The sequence below is a fragment of the Henckelia pumila genome, chromosome 4, assembly GCF_033568475.1.
Source record: "Henckelia pumila isolate YLH828 chromosome 4, ASM3356847v2, whole genome shotgun sequence".
Lineage (NCBI taxonomy): Eukaryota > Viridiplantae > Streptophyta > Magnoliopsida > Lamiales > Gesneriaceae > Henckelia > Henckelia pumila.
Window position 1 is genome coordinate 130,281,471 of NC_133123.1, and position 22,652 is coordinate 130,304,122.

Below are 22,652 nucleotides of genomic sequence, written 5' to 3' on the forward strand. Positions count from 1 at the left end.
GAACAGAAAAAAGAAACCCTCTGATTGATTGCACTAGAAATCAATCAAATGTTTATCGTAGAGAATAAACAGATTTGATCTGTTAATTCAGAATGTAATTTTTCGTAAAAATCACAAACCGAATTTTCTCAAAAGGAGTAGGAATTTTCGAAAAATCCCTTTTAATATATTGTGTGTATTTCAAAAATTGCTAGAATGAATTCTACATGATTTTCGAACACTACATACTTATTTATAGATAATTTTTAAACTAGATTAAGTTATAATTGTATTTGGACTCTAACTCCTTAGGGCCCACAATCCATAACTTAAGCCCAACAAGTCAAGCCCGTTGTTATAGAAATTAATATAAAATTCATCGTGACTCCGATTGATAAACTAATTTTACCAATGTGCACAGAAACCATTTCTGCATCTTTTAAAGTCAAGATAATTTTTCTGAATCCGAATTCAGTGATTTTCAAAAATGTTCATCCCTATGTCATTTTAGGAAATCCCACTCCTTTTAATTAAGAAGTCCAACTTCTCTTTCATTAAATTTAACTCTTTAAATTTAAGTATCTCAACGGGGTTTAGTAATCCATTACTTGTGTGACCCTCAATGGTTCAGGGATACAGCTAGCCGTGGGCTCACAACTCCTTGTGACTCGGAACAACAATTTCCGACTTGCCCAACGAATCATGGTAAGAGCATCTAGCAACATCGCCCCATAATTCCCTAGGTATCACTGATAGTGCCTGCAAAAACCAGTAGATTTTGGTTAGCGTATAGTACGGTCCCTTCATCCATATATCCCGATCGAATCAACAACCATTGGTGCATCGAGAGTTGTTCGAGATTCGATAACTATGCATTACATCTTGGAGATCAAATAGTGACATCGCATGTGTTACTAGGAAAACCGAGTAACCTAAAACACATCATGTATTCTGGCCAGAGATTCGTCACACTAATATCTCCTCAGATCGCATAGGATATCCACACTCGCAAGTATGTGGTGAATCCTTGACAACAAAGCATCGAATCTTATATGTGTCGTAACTGTACCCAATCTCGACACCTGATGACCCCAATAGAGTCGGTAAATGAGTCAAAGTACAGTACTAGCATGTAGTTCTCAATGATGTTTCAAGTAGTAAGGACTAATGGTGTACAACCAAAACCACGGACTTTATCCACTCGATAAGTGATAACCACTTGGAAAGTCCGAATAGGGTAGTTCGATCATTCATCATATGAATATCCATTTGCATGCTTTGAACATCTCCATGTCCATTACCAATGAAACGTGGTACTTGACATCACAAATGCTAGTCTCAATCTCGAGCGATCCTTATCCTTATTAGCGGACGGCTCAATTGACTAGGAACTGTTTAGAATATACAGTGACTATAAGATGTGTTTCATAATAGTAATCTCTCTTTATTCACTATCTCATCTTACTTACACTATAGTATATTCAAGGTCTTTATCAAAATATCAATAGTATATCACAATATAACAATATAAAGAAAGACAAAGAAAATGCCATTAATGAATGTAAATTATATTAAACAAAGATTGTTTATACATAGAGTCACAAAAGCCCTTAGCCACAAGTTGGCTAACCGGGCACCCACTCTTTCACAGTTTGCCTACCCAAACTGAATATCGCTCAACTGCTACAGTATCGAAACTGCTACAGCACCAGTTTCGCGCCAAATTCAGTTTACCAAGATCAATTTAGTGAAATTCAGTTTAGCTCCAAAAAAAAGTGCAAAAACAGTACAAATGTATTTTAACGGCTCTATTTCTGTGTCTAACGGCTATATCACTCTTGGAGCCTATAAATACAATATCTTGAAGTTCAAACACAAGCTTGGCAAGCAGATTCAAAACATGGGCGCCTAACCAAGCTTTACCAGCTAGTAGAGAGCAAGCCCTTGGTGTGAAGAACATCATCAGAATTATTGAGCGTGAACAGCCTTAGTTCTTCACACCCAACTCACTCACATATTCGAGAGATGTATTCATAGATTAGTTGAGTGAGATTCTTAACACAAAGACGTTAAAGATTGTGTTTGTAGTCTTGACATAAGACGTTAAACATTATGTGAATTGTTAGGTTGCGTCTTACAATCGAGTGTGAGCTAGGAGTTCTTGTTTAGGCAGTGGGTAAGGATTAAACCGTAATGTACAAATGGGTTGTATGAATCAAAGTTTTTTAGTGATATCCTTCCAAAGAGAAGAAGGGGTGACGTAAGAGTGATTGAAATCTCCGAACATCCATAAACAAATTCGGGTCTCTTTATTTCTTGCATTTATTTATTGTTACTGTTTTGGATTGCATTGTTGAAGCATTTTACGTGTTTGATAAAATGCTTCAACTAAACTGTTTTCATCTATCAACTTGCATCCTTTTAAAATGATTTACAAAATGTTAAATTAGTTTCTACGAAGGATTATTTCGAGTATTTATCGCTTGGTTTTGAAACCAAACTCGATATAATTCATCTGTGCTCAATATTTCAAGAACCGAGCTATTGTAGCTTAAGAAATATTTTAAAGTGTGTATTCATTTCCCTCCCCCTCTACACACCGTGACCGATTCTATCAGTTTGGTTGTTTAAAAAATAATTACATTATTTCAAAAAAAAACATCGGTCATGTCAATTTATGATTGTGTAGCTTATAAACCAATAATTACATATTTCTTTACGAAAAATACACTCTAATATAAAAATAAATTACATAAGGACAATTCAAATAGTATATCAATAAAAAGTTTTGCAACATAAATAAATGATTATCATAAAAACTATATAGTATTTTCAAAAAAATTTCAAAATATTTTAAGTAACTAGACAATTAATCAAAATTTCAATATTTATTTCAATTCTATGCGTTTGATAATATGTTCTATACTTATATTATTTTTTCACGATTATGGTATTAATTTGGTTGTTTAAAAAAATGATTACATTATTTCAAAGAAAAACATTGGTCATCTAAATTTATTATTGTGTAGCTTATAAACCAATAATTTTAATATTTATTTACGAAAGATACATTCTACTATAAAAATAAAATATCCTGCATTCTAAATTTATTATTGTATAGCTTATAAACCAATTCCTTGAAGGTGAATTTTTATAATTAAATAAGATGTCTGCGAATTGACACCATGTATTTTTATAATAACAAAAAAACTATATGAAAATAATTTATTTTTTCATTGCACTTATATTGTAATAGTATATATATAAAAATAAATTATCATGAGGACAATTCAAATAGTATATTAATAAAAATTTTTGCAACATAAATAATGATTATAGTAAAAATTATATAGTATTTTCAAAATATTTTAATTAACTATACAATTATTAAAAATTTCAATATTTATTTCAATTATTTATTATGATTATTTATTATAAAGTTCTATGCATTTTATAATATATTCTATACTTATATTATTTTTTCATGATTATTGTATTAGTTTGGTTGTTTAAAATGGTTACATTATTTCAAAGAAAAACATTGGTCATCTAAATTTATTATTGTGTAGCTTATAAACCAATAATTGTTAATATTTCTTTACGAAAGATACATTCTAATATAAAAATAAATTATCATGCATTTACATGATCACTTTAATAAATGAAATGTTATGCATATATATATACATGAATTGATATAAAAATCAATAGATTAGTAAAAACTAGCAAATTATAAACATACATTACTTTTAATAGAGTTAAATAGAATGGTTAGAAAAAATGATTTAAATGATTGAAAATAAAACTATCATTTATCATTAAATAATACTTAGTAAAAACGTTGAGCAAAAATCATTTATTTACAAATAATACTTTGAATATGTAAAATTATTATGTCAAGGAGATATTTATTATATTTTATACTTTTGTATAAAAACTATTTTGTTAAAATATTTCTTCAGTTTTTATGTGTACATGTATTTTTTTTAACATAGTGATAGAGTTGAGTAATATGTCAATAATCAAATATTTTTATAAAGTGAATAGATTAAATCATACTGCCTATTAATAAATGTTTATAATTAAAAAGTTATTATAAAATTATCTTTATTATAATTGTTATCTTTAATTTTTAGTTGGTAAAAGAAAATAAAAGAAAAGAAAATGTTAATTAAATATGATAAATTTAGAACGAATATTAAAATAATAATCAAAACTATTAATTAATGATACATGAAATTATCATATTTATATATAATAATGATTAAAAAAACATTTATTTAAGATGATCAAATATAATTATTAATTATAAAGTATTATCTTTTAAAATATAATAAATAAAATAACAGAGAAAAATTTTGTTGAAGACAATATTTTTTTATATATATTTCTTCCTAATATATCTACATATACTACATGTAAGTGATAAATAGATTGATGCATTTGAATGTGAAGACATAATAATTAATGTATTGCGTTGAAATTAACTACTATTAAAATTATGTTAAGTTATTTAAATTTATAAATAAATTATAATTTAAAAAATGAAATAATTTTGTAGTGACGTAAATTGACATGACACCAGAAATATTGAAATAAATTGGTATATAATAAAAAGCAATATAAAACATTAAATTTAGCAGTATAAATAATATGAAGATAATTATTGAAAAGTAAAGCTTAAAGCTTAATTCACATCTATCAAAAGAAATTAACATCCAAACATAAGATTTTTAGCTACTATTACAAAAATAATACATCTCAAACAAATAGATGATTTGATTATTAATAATTATTTTATTTCTATTACAAGATGAGTAAATTTTAATTTTATATTATATCTAATATCAAAACTATTTTGTTAAAATATTTCCTCATTTTTTTGCTTACATGTATTTTGTTTAACTATAAAAAAAAATTACAACATTTATTATCAAAATTCAATTCGATATAATTTTATAAGTTTTTTAATGCAAATTCATTATTATTATCATCTTTCATTATTAATATCATGTTTAATTCAATTATATAACTAATTTGATCATAAAATAAAGGATTTCGCACGTACATTTTACTAATATATATAATACAACACAAAATTTTTGTAAATTTCACCATCTCAATTTAGATAGCTTTGTATTCCAAGTTTGTCAAGTATGGTATACGGTATTCCCAACACACAAGTAAATTGTTTTTATTCTCATGTCTCAAAACCCAAAGTGGTCTGATATAATTTGACATCTGCTGTAACATTTACTCTTACATTCCCCAGTCCCAGGGCCCAAGAACAAAAATATACATGACACTGTCGCAATACTATCGACCAGCATTCCCCCAAAGTCATGACATTGTCGCAATACTATTGACCAGGATTCCCCAAGAGTCGTTCCACGGCCGCGTGAACATTCCCCGATGTAGCGCGCAGTGCTCTAATATTCTCATCAGTGTCAAAAAAACCCATCTCCTGCAGCTGTGACAGCTGTGTTGAATAAAGTACCTCCGCGGGCACTACAGGGACGAGCAAATTTCAGTGTTTAAGTTGTGATAAAAAGAAACTGTGAATCAGTCAAAAAAAGGTAAGAAGAGAGTTGTAACCATCAGGCGCATTTGAAGCAGTCAAACTACCAGCTCCCAGACCACCAAACATATTCATCAGCATGTCTAAACCCATATTATTTTCATTGCCTGCATTTCACAAACACGCAACAGAAAACTACAGTTGCATTGGCACAAATTTACATGTGAAATATACAAGTACCTATCTTCTATGGACAACGTTTACACAAATGTCTGATTTAGAGTTTATGTTGCTTCGTACCTCTACCCTGGCCAGTCTGAACACCTCCCCTGAGATAAAGAACACATAAGCTCTAAGAAAATACAATAGAAAAAAAATAGTCGGAATTCATATATGCTTCAAAAAAATGCTAAAAGTAATATGTTAGACGAGCATAAGCAAGAAAGGAAGATCCGTGTACAAGGACAAAAGGCACCTCCACAAGTTGATATCAGATAAATTTTGGAAATAATATATGCATACATATATTTTTTTTTTTTTGACAAAAATATATGCATACATATTTTATCCCCAGATAAAATCAATGTTAGACCAAATCAGAAGCTAAACAAAAAGTTCACCATCTAATATGACAGCACCTCACTACATGCCCATCCCCTGACAATTAGTTAAAGGTCAATCAGTCACTGCTCAAAACCTGAATATATTATCTTGCAAGTAATTATCAACGGAACACCAATTTTGTTAACCCAGACAGAACTAGTATCAGAACGAAACCATGACGATTGAACTTCACATAATATTAAATTTTACTCATAACATCTCTGCAGGTATTGAAACATGAATAATGCTTTTAGAAAGGGCCAAAAAAACCTGGGAACTCCATTATATATTAGACAGAATTTCTAGAGGAAAGAAGGTGATCGGTTCAATCAAGGATGACAGACAAAAGGTTCCTGAAATGTCTGAATAATAATCCCATGCAAAAGGACTCGCGTGCCAATAACCATCGAAGTAGATAATTGAATCCAACAATATATTCTTTAAAAAAACTCAAAATCACTGTTTTCTACTCACGGGGTTGGTTGTTGCCGACTAAGTTGAGAGAGTTGTTGCTGCAAACCCATCATTTGCTGGCAAAAAAATTGACTGGTAAGAAGAGAAAATGACAAGAGTCTTACATTCTTCACTGAAACTCATAATGCCTCTGTGTGTGTGTGTGTGTGTGTAGACATATCTTGTCCAGAAGGTGATGCAAATTAATAAACACTGAATTACCAATAACCGGCACAAGATGAAATAAATACTAATTTGTATAAAGTATTTGGTTAGTCAGTGATTTAGTCCTGAATTTTCAAAGCATTTCCATGAAACGAATTGATTCTTGACGATAAAACTATCAACGACCTTACTAAGTACGTAAATAAAATGATGGCCATAGCAAATGTATACTTTCACGAATGTTCTACAAAAATGAAGTAACACTTCAGTAATTTATCATACACCTGCAAAACATAAAAAACCGTTCATTACATATTTTGTCGTATCAAAGTCTCCATACTAATCAGATTTTCAGACATCTGAATATGAATATTTCTGCTAAGAAAGGTGAAAAGGAAAAAAGAAAACCCAAGTGAAAAAAAGTTGTAAATAGAGACATGCCTGCATCGTTTCAGGCGACGTCAATTCGCGGACCATTTCAGGGTTTTGCATCATTTCTCTTAACTGAGGGTTCATATCAAGTACAGCACGAAGTTGAGGATTTAAGCTCAGGATCTGCAATCAGGTTGTAATTAAAGGATGTTTTAAAGCTACAGCAGGTTAACTTATCAATTCACCCAGAACTGTGGCAGTACTTGATCCATGTATTGAGGATTAGAAAGAAAACTTTGCATCATCTGTGTCATGGCTGGATTCTGCAATAACCGACTGAATGCTGAGGAATCCGGCATGCCCGTTCGCCCCAATTCAGGAACACTGAGCCCTCCTAACCCAGGGATTGATGGTAGTCTCACATCATCAGTTGGATTAGTTCTTGCAGCATTATTCGCCTGAGAACTTCCTAAAATATCACATTCAGCAGCTCATATATAGTGTCCATTACTGATACATGGAAAGAAGACGAGAAACTAAAAAGAAATGGAGAAGATACAAATGACTTAGACCCTAATCAGATTAACAGGGGATCCATTGACATAATTCTAACTCGTGAAGAAAGAATGGTCAAAGAAACTAGTCCTAACCAAAAGAGGATGTAAAGCAAGAAGGTTGAAATACGAGTAAAAAATTAATAAAACTACCAAGCACACCACAGCAGTTGAGTACTGAATGCAAACTGTACCAAAAAAAAAATAGTACAGATTTGGTAGGTGCAAGAGGGAAAAGGCAAGCTCATTGAATAATGAAAAAAGAACAAGAACCATCATCACTCAAGGTTGTCCAGATCCGGAACTGAAAATGAAGAAAAAACAAACTAGATATAAAATGCAATCCAGCAAAAAATTCATGCCAAGGTCAGTTGAACTCAACAGCAAGGATATACATGCAGTACATTACCAAAACAGAATTATTGTAAAACCGAGTTAAATACAGACCTTACCTAAATATGCCCTTAACTCTGCCTTGAAATGAAAAGTCACAGGAACTTCGAAGCCAAAACAGATTTCATAACATAACCTTCATAAAAAAATGATTCTCATCTTACCGGAGTTACTCCACGGGTTGGGAAGTGGATTTGAATTCGGGACCGTGGTTCCTGAGGCCATTTCAGGTCCCGTGTTTGCAGCATTAGATCCTTCTCTGGTTTGAGTGGCATCCTGATTCCGTAAGAGGGCAGCAAATGGGTTTGATCCCACATCCGCGCCAGTGCCAGTGCCAGCGCCCATTGTTGCTGCATTCAAAAAGGGTTCTTGGACATTCTCATACATGCGTCTAAGCATATTAAATCCCTCGGGAGAAGATTCAATGTTACTCATGGCCCTGTCAGTGTTCCGCATCATCTCACGCATCAATTCAGGATTCCGGGCTGCTTCCAGGGTTTGTCTAAGGACTCCGGGATCGTTCAGAATATGGGCAAGTTCAGGATTCCGGTCAATGATCTCACGCATTTGAGGGTTACTCATTATTAAGCTGCGCATTATCTCAGGGTTGTTCATCAGGCTTTGAATCGCAGGGGAGTTAATTATCTCTCTCATCATGTTAGGGTTTTGAGTAAGTAGTTGCTGCACCTGTTCAAACTCGGGAAGTCCAGTTCCAAATAACCTAGACACCCCAGAGCCACCAAGTGCCCCAAGATCAAGCCCAGGGAATAACGAAGCACCTGCATCAGCAATCCCAGTGCTCCCACTACTGGGAGCAGGCGTCACACCAGTAGTACTGTTGGCGCTCTCAGAAGCAGCAGAGTTTGGTGCCGCAAACGATGCAAAACCACGTACCATATGAACTGTGTGATCTGCCTGCAAACCTATTCATGAGAAGAAATAGACCAATGATCATCAAAGTGAATGGAGATCAAGAATATAAGCAAGAGAGGATGGTCACTGGATTACTGAAGAGCAACCAAGGATGTAGCAACTCTTGAGTTTTATTTCCAGAGTACATGCACAAGTAGTTCAATTCTATCCACAGAAACATATAGTAGACAATAAAAGACAAGTTTTAAAAAAAATCCAAACAGAAGTGCACATTAATCATGCATCGTTATCAATAAATCAACAGGTGATGCTCATTAATTGTGTATCAATATCAATAGCACTTGCCTCACAAGTCACAACGCGAAAAGCAATAAACTTCAGTTATTCTTAGCAGTTCCAAATTTGACAGAAATGAATTACACAATTTGCAAGTGTCCAACAAGTCAACATGCCATAAAATTGGAATGCGTAAATCATTAATAACCATACCTCAGTAACCCCTGTGATTATACACTATAAAGAAAATCCCCTTTTTCGTGAAGTAGACTATGAATATACCATGTACAAATTATTCCCCCAAAGTTTTGCAATACATGACCCTTTTTGTAGCCATTACATGCATATCTACCCATGATATAAATATAAAAATGAAAAAGTAACATTGTAATAAATACTCAATCTATCGTCCAAAATCCAACGACATATGGGTGAAAGATGAAATAAACAAATTAAACTTAACGGAATCAATGATAAATAAACATTTCCACATACTCGATTTTTGAAGAATTACATGAAAACGATTATAAATTCCCACTAACAGAGTTGGGAATTGAAAGTGTCTATAGCACATAGAAATGCCAAGCATTGTTAACGCATCTACACAACTTTCTCCTGGATATGGCCAACGAGTATGTCAAAAATGTCTAACTCATGTACAGGCATCCAACTGATGAGACATTCTAGAGATAGAACATGATTTTGAAGCACAAAAATGAAATTGTATTTCATAAGCAGAATGTGGCGATCCAATAATGCCAAAAACTCGCTTGTCATGTGAGGACACATATTTTCCGCTTTTAGCAGACAAAACTCCGGTGCTTCCGAATGCAATCTCCACTGGCTACTGTTGAACGCCCTCTCAAAAATGGACAAATCAGAAACACTGAAACAATCTACCCTCAGGGAAAAGGTGGGCGATGAAACAAATTCAGTCCATTGCTTAGTAGCTAGCAAATGACGGTGCCATTTATTAATCCTCACAAACGGATGCAATTAAAGACAAATGCTTCGAACATCCACTCTTCAGAACTCTGATTCTACCAGAAATTATTCATTCGACACAAAACCATCCGACAAAATTAACGTCAAATGACAAGATCAACAAACAAGTCAGCTACATACACACATTTCAAGCACACAGAACATAGGAAACATTCAACAAGTACAATTTTTTTCCTCCTACGTGATGACGCACCCAAAAAAAGGCCCAAAATACGAGAAGTCGCAACACGATGCCATAAATTTGAATAAAAAGTGAAATTTGGAAAAACTCCATGAGGGATAGCATACCGTATGTGATGAGGGTTTGGTCGTCTTTCAAGATCCGACCTTTGTAAATCAAACGCTGCTGTTCAGCTGGCACGTCGCAGTTCTGCGCCAATACAGCTTTGAAATCCCCCACCGTGGACTGTAGATTGGTTCGCACCGAAAACTTAGTGCCGTTGGAGCATCGAATGTTAACATCGACCTCTTCACCTCCGCTGACGCAGACGCTCGACTCGCCCATTGAATTGAATCAACAAAACCCTAGTTTTTTTTCCCCTGCCTGTGGATCGCAAGGAAAAGGAACGCAAATAAAATGTTGAAGTTAATAATATTTCATTTCTCTCATTACCATTATTAGCGACGGCAAATGATAAATAAATCCCTATCATCAAAGTATATTTGCACCTAATCCTATGTCAGCAAATATTTGTTGGGTGAATTAGAAATCAGTCTCTAAATCCAAACATATATATGTTTTCAGTCCCTTGTTAGTAAAAAATTTGTTTAAACTCCCTGGGCCCATATTTTTTTTTTCCGGATGAAAATCGGTACAAAACATTGAAAATATGGTACGAATGCATGATATTTGAGTACTAATTGTTTAATATCGAGTACAAAAAATAAGATTTTGAGTATAAAATTTGCACATCATTACTAATATGAACTTTAATATATGTTTGAATACTAAAAAAATCATACAAAGTCGGTACAAAATAATGAAAATATGGTACGAATACATGATATTGAAGAACTAATTATTCAAGACCAGGTATAAAAATAAGATTTTGAGAGTAATTCGTATCATCTTTATTAAAATTAACTTGCAATATATGTTTGAATACTCAAAAATAATAAATTTGTACCAGATCTAGCACATTTGGTACTCAAAAATCATATATTAATACCATACTTTCAATGTTTTGTACTGATTTCCATCAAAATAAGATAAATGTGTCATTAATATCAATATTTTTTTAGTACTCAAAAATCATATATTTGTACCAGATCTACCACAGTTGATACTCAAATATCGTGTATTTGTACCATATTGTTAACGTTTTGTACCGAATTTTATCAGAAAAATTATGTGGGCCCAGGGAGTTTAAACTATATTTTTCTGACAAGGGACTGAGGATGAAATTGTGTTTGGGTTTAGGGACTGATATCTAAATTGCTGATATTTGTTTCCCTCCCGGACAAAGTTCGCACTTCTTATTTGAGCACAAAATACGAAAATGTCCTCACTTTCTTTTGAAACCCAATAATACCCCTCACTCTTTAAAAATAAAATAAAAATTATTTATAAAGAAGACAACGTACAGTTTTTTTCACTCATTTTTGTTGAAATTCTTCACAAATTTATCCATCAATCGTAAACGACTAATCCACCGATCGCAATATTGCAAATCTGCTTCGAATCGGATCGAAGAAAGTTGCTAATCGTTGTGAATTGTTTCTGGAACATGAAAATCTTTTTGAAGAACATTATTTCAAAGATTTTAAGATAATATTTTAGGTTTTTAAAAATTTGCAGCCAAGAAATTGCATTATAGTGTTTGATGTAGTGTAATTATTTTTATATATCTTTTTTAATTGAACGATTTTTGATATTTGTTATGGTTTTAGTGATTCTATTAAATTTTTGTGTCATCGTGTGAATTGTATAGATTTTTTTTATCAATCTTTGGTTTTTCCGTATATGGGTGGGAATGAATCTCATTTATTGGAATTTCGAGATAGAGTAACTGAAATTCCTTGTTGTTCTCGAATATAATGATTTAATTCCGAATCATAATGGTTTTAGTGCTGCATTATGACCTAGATATTGATAATTTTTTATCATTAAAATAAAAATGAGCTGCTTGAATTTTTTATTGTGCACTGTTTTTTTGTATGTCATGTGTTATACGAATGAATGTATGATTTTTAATTTAGATCTTATTGTATTGACTGTAGTTTTTTTAATAGTTTGATAATGAAATCTAGAAGTGATTCTTGTGATTTTTTTTTTTTGGTTATTACAAGTAAAAAAAAACAGATTTTTGTGATTTAAATCTTCATTGGATGTAGCTTGATGGATATTTTTGTGAGTCTAAGAACAATGTGACGAATTTGTTTGGACTCCCCAATTGAGGTGAAATTATGAAATTACTCTGACATAATATGAAAACTCACTAATACCCATTGACCAATAAATATTTATTTAATAGCTCTTCTACTCTCTTTTGAATCCAACGTTTTCCCAATTTGTCTTCTACTTGAATCCTTCATTGATGGCTAAATCAACGACGATCAATATATTTGTGTCGATGTTTTGTGTGACAACTGAGGCGAAAAGAGTTTAAAGCTAAGAATCGTTAGATTTTGAAAATCTTTTCGAAGAACCAACATCGAAACAACAAGCTTAAGGGAGATTTTTTCTGAAAATTTAAGAAATTTTTAGATGCAATTCCATCTGGACGATTGAGGTTTTTTTTTTCTTTTCTAATTGAGTGATTCTTTGAGTATTTTGTATGTTGTGTTGTGGTTATGTTGAAGTTCCGTACATAGCGTGAATTATACAAATTTGATAAACAACTTTTAGATTTTACATATATAAGTGGGTATGTGATTCATCTCAACCAATTGTGTATTGATTATCTAAAATTTGTAATTATTCTCGATTATATTGATTTCATTGTCAATTTTCATCGTTTAGTACTGGATTATAAATATTATGTGGATATTCCTTGTAATATCCAAATCAGTTGCCTAAAAGTTTGATCTTGTTATTATTTTTGTTGTTGTGGAATGTGTTATGAATAAAGCCCCGATCTTTATTTTTTAGTTTTATTTTATTGAATGTTATGCTTTATATTGATTGGGTTGAGAATAAAATCTATAAATGGTCGTAGGTGAAGACGGATATGAAACCGATAAAAATTTTGAAGGTTTTTTTTCAAAATATGTTTTCATCTTGAAAATCGATTAAATATCATTTTTCCACAAATATTTGAAGGTTTCTGCGTTTTGGTGTTGATTTTTGGTGTTTTTTTTTTTTTTTTTGTAATTCTCGATTGTGTCATTTTGTCCCAAATTTGTGGTGTTCTAGTGTTGATTGTGGTCACTCTCTTGTTTAAATTATTTATTTGTTTTCTTTGATTAATTATTCAAAATTGTTGAATGATTATGCAGAAGTTTGTAAATTTTGTTTTAAATGCTTGACTTTGATTTCGTTATCGAAAATTGCGAGTGTTTTATTATTTAGTTTGATAAAAACATACTCATTTATTTATTTGGTTGTCACAGTGGATTTTTTACTCTAAATCTTTCAATTATATTTTAAGGTTCATAAATTATTTTTTAGTTATTTATTTTCATGTGTTTATCTCTATTTTTATGTTTTTGTTCTTGAATTTGTTATATGATTTCTGTTTATATTGTTGGCTGCTTCATTGGAATAATTATTCATTTGAAATGATTAAGTGATTATGGTAAATCCAATTTTTCTTAAACTTTATTTTGGTTCTTCAATTTTTTTCAATCTGTTTGTTAATGTATTTTTTGATTTCATTGGAGTAGCCCGCAAAAGAAATGAGGACAAGTAAAAAGACGGTGAAGATGGACACTAATCGAACTTGTGTTGCTGCGAGTATGTTATATGAAGAAATGACTATATTATCTGTTGAACATGGATCGCTGAAAAATAATTTTGAGTTGTTTTTATTATATGGTTATGTTTTTGAGGTTGATGTAACTATGACAATAATTAATTAGTATGAAGACATGTTGTAAACTCAAGGTGATTCAATCTGTTATATAAGCTTCAGTGAAATCAATTTTTATATGTGTTCTGTATTTTTGGTACAAAAATTAAAGATAACAGTACATAATTTATATAATTTGGCATAGTTATTCGTCTTTCTAGGTTGATAAATTGTTTTACTAAGATTGAATATGTCAACCAAATAAAAAAAAATTATGATCGAATATATATATATATATATATATATATATATATATATATATATATATATATATTATGATGAAATATATAAATATATATTCGAGTAATCTTACTAAGAAGAACATGTCAACCAACAAAAATAAATTAGGTTCGAATTCTTCTGAATTTGGAATAAATCAAAATTAATTTGGAACAATCTCGGAATCATCATCCAATTACTTGAGTGTTGGTCATCTTATGTCATGTGTAATATTTTGAAAAATATATAGGAGAATGCATCTTTTTCATTATTCAATGAGATCATGTGTAATAATATTATTCATTGCTCAATATTTACAATTACGTGATTAGATATAAGTGGGCCATTAGAATCACACTCTCTAGTTAAAGTGACTTTGGATCAAAATGTCATGTATTAGCTAGGAACAATCTCAGAATTATGCAGAATATTATTTTTGATTTGCGGAACAAGAAGACATGTCCATGTTAACATGCACCAATATCCTATAATACACTGCATGACATAAGTGAGGATGAGTTTTCAATCCCTAGAGATTTGTAGAACCATCACTTAAGTATTTGTCTAGTAATGTGTCTTGCCCCACTCTTGTCTAAGTTGTAGGATGAAGACATTGATCATGACCCAATGAGAGCACCATTTGTGGATGTCCATTGCCACCCAATGTAAATAATAGGGGTATATTTTCAAAAATTCAAACTCTTAACTTGTTTAATATGATGTTTTCTCATCTATGAGGACTATCATTTACTCTAATTCCACTCATATTTGAGAACACGTGAGTGCGAGATCGAGCACAACTAGTACGCATAGATGGGATAAATATTATTGAATCGCGAACAATGTATTCCGATTTTAGGACAAACATTGTGGGTCATGAGGATCATGCTCTCCTAGTTAAAGTGGCTTTGGATCAAAATGTCATGTATTAGGAACAATCTCAGACTTATGCAGAATAATATTTTTGATTTGCAGAATAAGAAGACATGTCCATGTTAACATGCATCAATATCCTATAATACACTGCATGACACAAGTGGATAGGAGTTTTCAATCCCTAGAGATTGGTAGAACCATCACCCAAGTGTTTGTCTAGTAATGTGTCTTGCCCCACTCTTGTCTAAGGTGTATGAGGAAGACATTGATCATGACCCAATGAGAGCACCATTTGTGGATGTCCATTGCCACCCAATGTATACAATAGGGGTATATTTTCCAAAATCCAAACTCTTAACTTGTTTAATATGATGTTTCCTCATCTTTGAGGACTATCATTTACTCTAATTCCACTCATCTTTCAGAATATGTGAGTGCGAGATCAAACACAACTAGTACGCATAGATGAAATAAATATTATTGAATCGAGAACAATGTGTTTCGATTGTAGGACAAACATTGTGGGTCATGAGGATCAAACTATCCAAGTTAAAGTGGCTTTGAATTAAAATGTCATGTATTAGGAACAATCTCAGACTTATGCATAATAATATTTTTGATTTGCGGAACAAGAAGACATGACCATGTTAATATGCACCAATATCCTATAATACACTGCATGACACAAGAGGAGAAAAGTTTTCAATCCCTAGAGATTGGTAGAACCAACACCCAAGTGTTTGTCTAGTAATGTGTCTTGTCCCACTCTTGTCTAAGGTGTATGAGGAAGACATTGATCATGACCCAATGAGAGCATCATTTGTGGATGTTCATTGTCACCCAATGTATACAATAGGGGTATATTTTCAAAAATTCAAACTCTTAACTTGTTAAATATGATGTTTTCTCCTCTATGAGGACTATCATTACTCTAATTTCACTCATCTTTCAGAACACATGAGTGCGAGATCGAGCACAACTAGTACGCATAGATGAGATAAATATTATTAAAATGAGAACATTGTGTTCTGATTGTAGGACAAACATTTGTTGGAAAACGTGTTCAGATCAATTAAGAATTGATACCCGGTGCAGTGGAAGTTTAAAATTTTATTTTATTATATGGAACGATTCCATATATGGGTATCAAAACTTTTACGATTAAATTTGTTCAAGTAAAAATAAAAACACAGTTAAATTTTTACCTCGTCAAGCAAAGGCTTGATCGTGGACTCCAACAGAATTTAATCTGCTCTTCTTGTAAATTTCGGGAACCGATAACAGTCACGATCTAACTCCGAAATTAGGTCCACGAATGAAAAACAGAAACCCTCTGATTAACTGCACTAGAAATCAATCAGAAGTTTTACGTAGAGAATAAACAGATATGATCTGTTAATTCGATTTGTAATTTTTCACAAAAACACAAGTCGAATTTTCTTCAAAAGGGACAGAGAAATTTTCGAAAAACCTCTTGAATAATATGGACTGATTTTTGAAAATTGCTAGACTGAAAACTTGTGTAATTTTCGAACACAGTACATATATTTATAGATAATTTCTAGACTAGATTAAGTTATAATTGCATTAGGATTCTAACTCCTTAGGGCCCACAATCCATAACTTAAGCCCAACAAGCCAAGCCCGTTGTTCTAGAAATTAATATAAAATTCACCGTGACTCCGATTGATAAACTGATTTTACCAATGTGCACAGAAACCATTTCTGCATCTTTTAAAGTCAAGATAATTTTTCTGAATCCGAATTCAGTGATTTCCAAAAATGTCCATCCCTATGTCATTTTAGGAAATCCCACTCCCTTTTAATAAGAAGTCCAACTTCTCTTTCATTAAATTTAACTCTTTAAATTTAACTATCTCTACGGGGTTTTAGTAATCCATTACTTGTGTAACCCTCAATGGTTCAGGAATACAGCTAGCCGTGGGCTCACAACTCCTTGTGACTAGGAACAACAATTTCCGACTTACCCATCGAATCATGGTAAGAGCGCCTAGCAACATCGCCCCATGATTCCCTAGGTATTACTGATAGTGCCTGCAAGAACCAGTAGATTTTGGTTAGCATACAGTACGGTCCCTTCAACCATATATCCCGATCGAATCAACAACCATTGGTGCATCGAGAGTCGTTCGAGATTCGATAACTATGCATAACATCTTGGAGATCTATTAGTGACATCGCATGTGTTACTAGGAACACCAAGTAACCTAAAACACATCATGTACTCTGGCCAGAGATTCGTCACACTAATATCTCCTCAGATCGCATAGGATATCCACACTCGCAAGTATGTGGTGAATCCTTGACAACAAAGCATCGACTTCTATATGTGTCGTAAGTGTACCCAATCCCGACACCTGATGACCCCAATAGAGTCGGTAAACGAGTCAAAGTACAGTACTAGCATATAGAGTCTCAATGATATTTCAAGTAATAAGGACTAATGGTGTACAACCAAAGCCGCGGACTTTATCCACTCGATAAGTGATAACCACTTGGAAAGTTCGAATAGGGTAGTTTGATCATTCATCATATGAATATCCATTTGCATGCTTTGAACATCTCTATGTTCCATACCAATGAAACGTGGTACTCGGCATCGCAAATGCTAGTCTCAATCTCGAGCGATCCTTATCCTTATTTGCGGACGGCTCAATTGACTAGGAACTGTTTAGAATATACAGTGACTATAAGATGTGTTTCATGATAGCTATCCCCATGTGCTACCACATCTTACATACACTATAGTATATTCAAGGTCTTTATCAAAAAGACAATAGTATATCATAATATAACAATATGAAGAAAGACAAAGTCAATGCCATTATAAAAGTGTAAATTATATTAAACAAAAGATTGTTTTACATAGAGTCATAAAAGCCCTTAGCCACAAGTTGGCTAACCGGGCACCCACTCTTTCAATCTCCCACTTGCCCTAAAGCCAACTAGTCATACTACATAATCCCATTGCTTCGCGATGTTTGTCAAACAATGGTCCTGGCAAGGGCTTAGTAAGTGGATCAGCGATATTGTCTGTAGAGGCCACTCTCTCGACACTGATGTCTCCTCTTTCCACGATCTCCCGGATGATGTGGTATTTCCTCAGTACGTGTTTGGACTTCTGATGAGACCTTGGTTCCTTTGCCTAAGCAATGGCACCCATGTTGTCACAGTATACCGGGACTGGACCAACAGCTTCAGGAATTACACCCAACTCTTGGATAAATTTCCTTATCCAAACCGCCTCTTTAGCAGCAGCTGATGCTGCAATGTATTCTGCCTCAGTGGTGGAATCTGCTGTGATGTCCTGCTTGGAACTCTTCCAAGAGACAGCACCGCCATTGAGCACGAATAGAAATCCAGAGGTTGATTTCGAGTTATCCACGTCACATTGAAAGCTAGAGTCAGTATAGCCTTCCAACTTCAATTCTCTCCCTCCATAAACCATGAATAAATTCTTAGTCCTTCGCAAGTACTTAAGAATATCCTTCACGGCTTTCCAATGCATTTGACCAGGATTGGCTTGATATCTGCTCGTGACGCTCAGAGCATAGGCCACATCCGGTCTGGTAGATATCATCCCATACATGATACTACCTATGGCTGACGCATATGGTATGTGTGTCATCTTCTCTATCTCTTCATCAGTATTGGGACACATAGACTTGGATAGAGAAACTCCATGACACATAGGTAGATGTCATCTCTTGGACCCATCCATTGAAAACCTTTTCAATATGGTGTCGATGTAGGTTGATTGAGTGAGTCCTATCATTCTTTTAGATCTATCTCTATAGATCTGAATTCCTAGAATATAGGATGCCTCACCTAAATCCTTCATCGAGAATCTACCTGATAACCATATCTTTGTTGACTGCAACATCCCTACATCATTTTCCATGAGTAGGATGTCATCAACATAAAGTACTAAGAATGTTACCGCATTCTTAACTACTTTCTTGTACACGCATGGTTCCTCCGGGTTCTTGATAAAACCAAAATCCTTTATCGTTTCATCAAATTTCTGGTTCCAACTTCTTGATGCTTGTTTGAGATCATAGATCGATCTCTGAAGCTTGCATACCTTATGCTTGCTTCCCATGGATGTGTATCCCTCAGGCTGCATCATATAGATCTCTTCCTTAATGTTTCCATTAAGAAATGCAGTCTTTACATCCATTTGCCATATCTCATAGTCATACCATGCTGCTATGGCAATAAGGATTCTTATGGACTTGAACATTGCGACTGGTGAAAAGGTTTCATCATAGTCAACTCCTTGTCTTTGAGTATAACCTTTTGCCACCAATCGTGCCTTGTAGGTCAATACCTTTCCATCAGGCCCAAGCTTTCTCTTGTAGATCCATTTGCACCCAATTGGAACAATTCCATCGGGAGGATCTACTAAAGACCAAACTTGGTTAGAATGCATCGAGTCTATTTTCGATTGCATAGCTTCAAGCCATAAATTCGAATCCGCATCAGAAATTGCTTCCTTGAAATTTCTTGGATCACATCCATTGTCAGGTTCACTTTGATCCCCTTCAAGAAGAAGACCATATCTAATAGGAGGTCTAGAAGTCCTCTCGGATCTCCTAGTAATAGGCGTGTCTTGTGATGATTCTTGAGGTGTAGGATCGCTATTTTGTATCTCGGGTTCTTCTCGAATTTCTTCGAGTTCTATCATCTTGCCTTTCTTATCCAATAAGAACTCCTTCTCCAAGAAGGTGGAATTCCTTGAAACAAACACTTTTGTTTCAGCAGGATGATAGAAATAATATCCGATTGAATTCTTCGGATACCCTACAAAATAACATAAGGTGGATCGACTATCCAACTTATCTCCCACTGTCTGCTTCACGTAAGCAGGACATCCCCAAATTCTCAAGTACAAATACTTAGGAGCTTTGCCATTTCATAACTCGTATGGTGTTTTATCTACTGCTTTAGTGTGGACATTGTTTAACAATAATACCGCCGTTTCAAGAGCGTAGCCCCAAAACGAAGGTGGGAGCTCAGTGAAGCTCATCATGGATCGAACCATGTCCAACAAAGTTCAATTGCGACGCTCCGAAACACCATTCAGCTGAGGTGTCATAGGAGGAGTCCACTGAGAGAGAATCCCATTCTCTTTTAGATAGTCCAAAAACTCGGTACTTAAGTATTCTCCACCTCGATCCGATCGAAGTGCCTTAATACTTTTACCTAGTTTGTTTTCTACTTCAGCCTTGAATTCTTTGAACCTTTCAAATGCTTCAGACTTATATTTCATTAAATATAAATACTCATACCTAGAATGATCATCGGTAAAGGTAATGAAGTAGGTGTTGCCACATTTAGTACCAATCCTAAATGGACCGCAAACATCCGTATGGATCAAATCCAACAGATTTTGACTACGCTCAGGTTTCCCTTTGAAAGGAGATTTAGTCATTTTTCCCTTTAGGCAGGACTCACAAGTAGGTAGAGAGTTAATATCAGACATATCAAACATGCCCTCTCCCACTAGCTTGTTCATCCTCCTTGAGGAAATATGACCTAGCCTAGCATGCCAAAGGTTTGCCGGGTTTTGACTATCGTTTTTCCTTTTAATTGTTGTTACCGGTTTATCAACATAATTAATTGGAACGTCTTTTAATTTTAAGCTATATAGATCATTTTCAAGTTGTCCATTTCCAATCAAACATTCATTCTTGTAAATATTGCAAATCCCATTCACAAAATTGCAAGAAAAACCATCTCTATCAAGCATAGAAATAGATATAATGTTTTTGACCAAATCCGGAACATATAAAACATCTCTCAAAAATAACTTAAAATTGTTCTGCAAAACTAAATAAATGTCTCCTATAGCTTTGGCTTCGACTCTAGAACCATTCCCGAGCCTTAGCTAGGTCTCACCCATCCTTAGCTTACGACTTCTTGTCATCACCTGCAAATCATTGCAGATGTGAGATCCACATACGGTATCCAATACCCAAGAAGAAGTATTAAGCGAAACATTTATTTCAATGTAAAACATACCCTTTGCAGTTCGCAACTGTTCGAGGTATTCCTTGCAGTTACGTTTCCAATGACCGGGTTTCTTGCAGTAATGGCAAACGTTTTCATCTTTTATCCCAATTGAAGCCTTGGTCTTTCCCTTATTATTTGGTACAATCTTCTTGGGCGGGGCAGAACGTTTCTTACTCTTTCCACTTGGTCCTTTCTTAGAGTTAGAAGAGGAGCCAACCAAGAGTACCGGTTTATCCTTCTTTAGTGTGGCTTCATATATGACAAGCATATTGACCATCTCTTCAAGAGTGGCCTCTATCTTGTTCATATTGAAGTTCATCACAAAACCGTCAAACGGTGAAGGAAGTGATAGAAGCAACAAGTTCGCGCTAAGTTCATGCTCCAAAGTCAAGTCGAGTGTTACCAACTTTTTAATGAGCCCAATCATGCGCACCCCATGCTCACGGACCGAAGTCCCATCTCGCATGCGGCTCGTCATGAGCTCTTTGACGGTGGCATACCTCTCCGACCTTGACTGAGCTCCAAAGAGTTCCTTGAGGTTCTTGTGAATGTCAGCAGCATTCACGGCATCCTCGAATCTCCTTTGAAGCTCATCAGACATCGAAGCCTGCATGTAGCATTTGGCCTTGATATCATGGTCCCACCATAAATCAAGTTTGGCCAACTCTTCCGGACTTGTATTAGCCGGGGCTTCCTTCGGAGGCGGCTTCTCTAACACGTAGAAAACTTTTTCCGAATTAAGAATAATTTTCAACTTACGGAACCATTCCGTAAAGTTTGCGCCAGTCAATTTGTTTTGTTCGAGAATTGAAAACAGTGGATTACGAGAAGTCATTGTAATAGTATACTGAAAAGGAAACAGACAATAATCAATGATTGTTTAATTAATTTACTAAGACATAAAATATGGCGAATTTTAATTTTATGAATTACACTCCCACTATTTTAACGATTTCACTACCCTCTAGTGAAAACGGGAAACTGTTTTCCTTAGTGAGAACATGGAGTCCAATTGACAAATCATGATCCCGAATAATATCAGCCAACCATAATTTTCAAAAGGTAGAGCCCAATTACTTCCAAAGTAACCCCCATGTTTTTACCTCATGTCCAATAAGGGCCCAATAATATGACGTCGTTTATTGTGACATGTCAAGATAACCCATCAATATTAAGTTGTGATGGACGGTCGCCATGTGGATCCCCAATAATATGAGCCAATCCCATGGGAGTTCCACCCAACTTACAACATGTGTCGATCCAATGTACAGCTTTCCGAAGAACGGCCCCCCAATAATATGAGCCGGACCGTAACCGCGG

General features: G+C 34.0%; 1 protein-coding gene across 5 annotated transcripts; it reads right to left on the reverse strand.

Annotated features, from left to right (window-relative positions):
* Positions 1-5,157: 5,157 nt before the first annotated feature.
* On the reverse strand, positions 5,158-10,793 carry LOC140859813 (ubiquitin domain-containing protein DSK2b-like). Of its 5 annotated transcripts, none has more exons than XM_073262376.1 (8): positions 10,480-10,793; positions 8,202-8,960; positions 7,354-7,559; positions 7,160-7,273; positions 6,575-6,630; positions 5,798-5,826; positions 5,575-5,664; positions 5,158-5,487 (listed from the first exon to the last, which is right to left on the reverse strand). In XM_073262376.1, exons 1-8 carry the CDS (start codon positions 10,694-10,696, stop codon positions 5,339-5,341), a joined length of 1,620 nt encoding a protein of 539 aa, XP_073118477.1. In that variant the 5' UTR covers positions 10,697-10,793; the 3' UTR covers positions 5,158-5,338. The 5 variants fall into 5 exon arrangements, 3 of the variants coding, with proteins under 3 accessions (XP_073118477.1, XP_073118478.1, XP_073118479.1); XR_012143540.1 differs by having other exon boundaries at positions 5,347-5,487; positions 5,798-5,849; XM_073262377.1 differs by lacking the exon at positions 5,158-5,487 and having other exon boundaries at positions 6,575-6,646.
* Between the last annotated feature and the right edge of the window lie 11,859 nt (positions 10,794-22,652).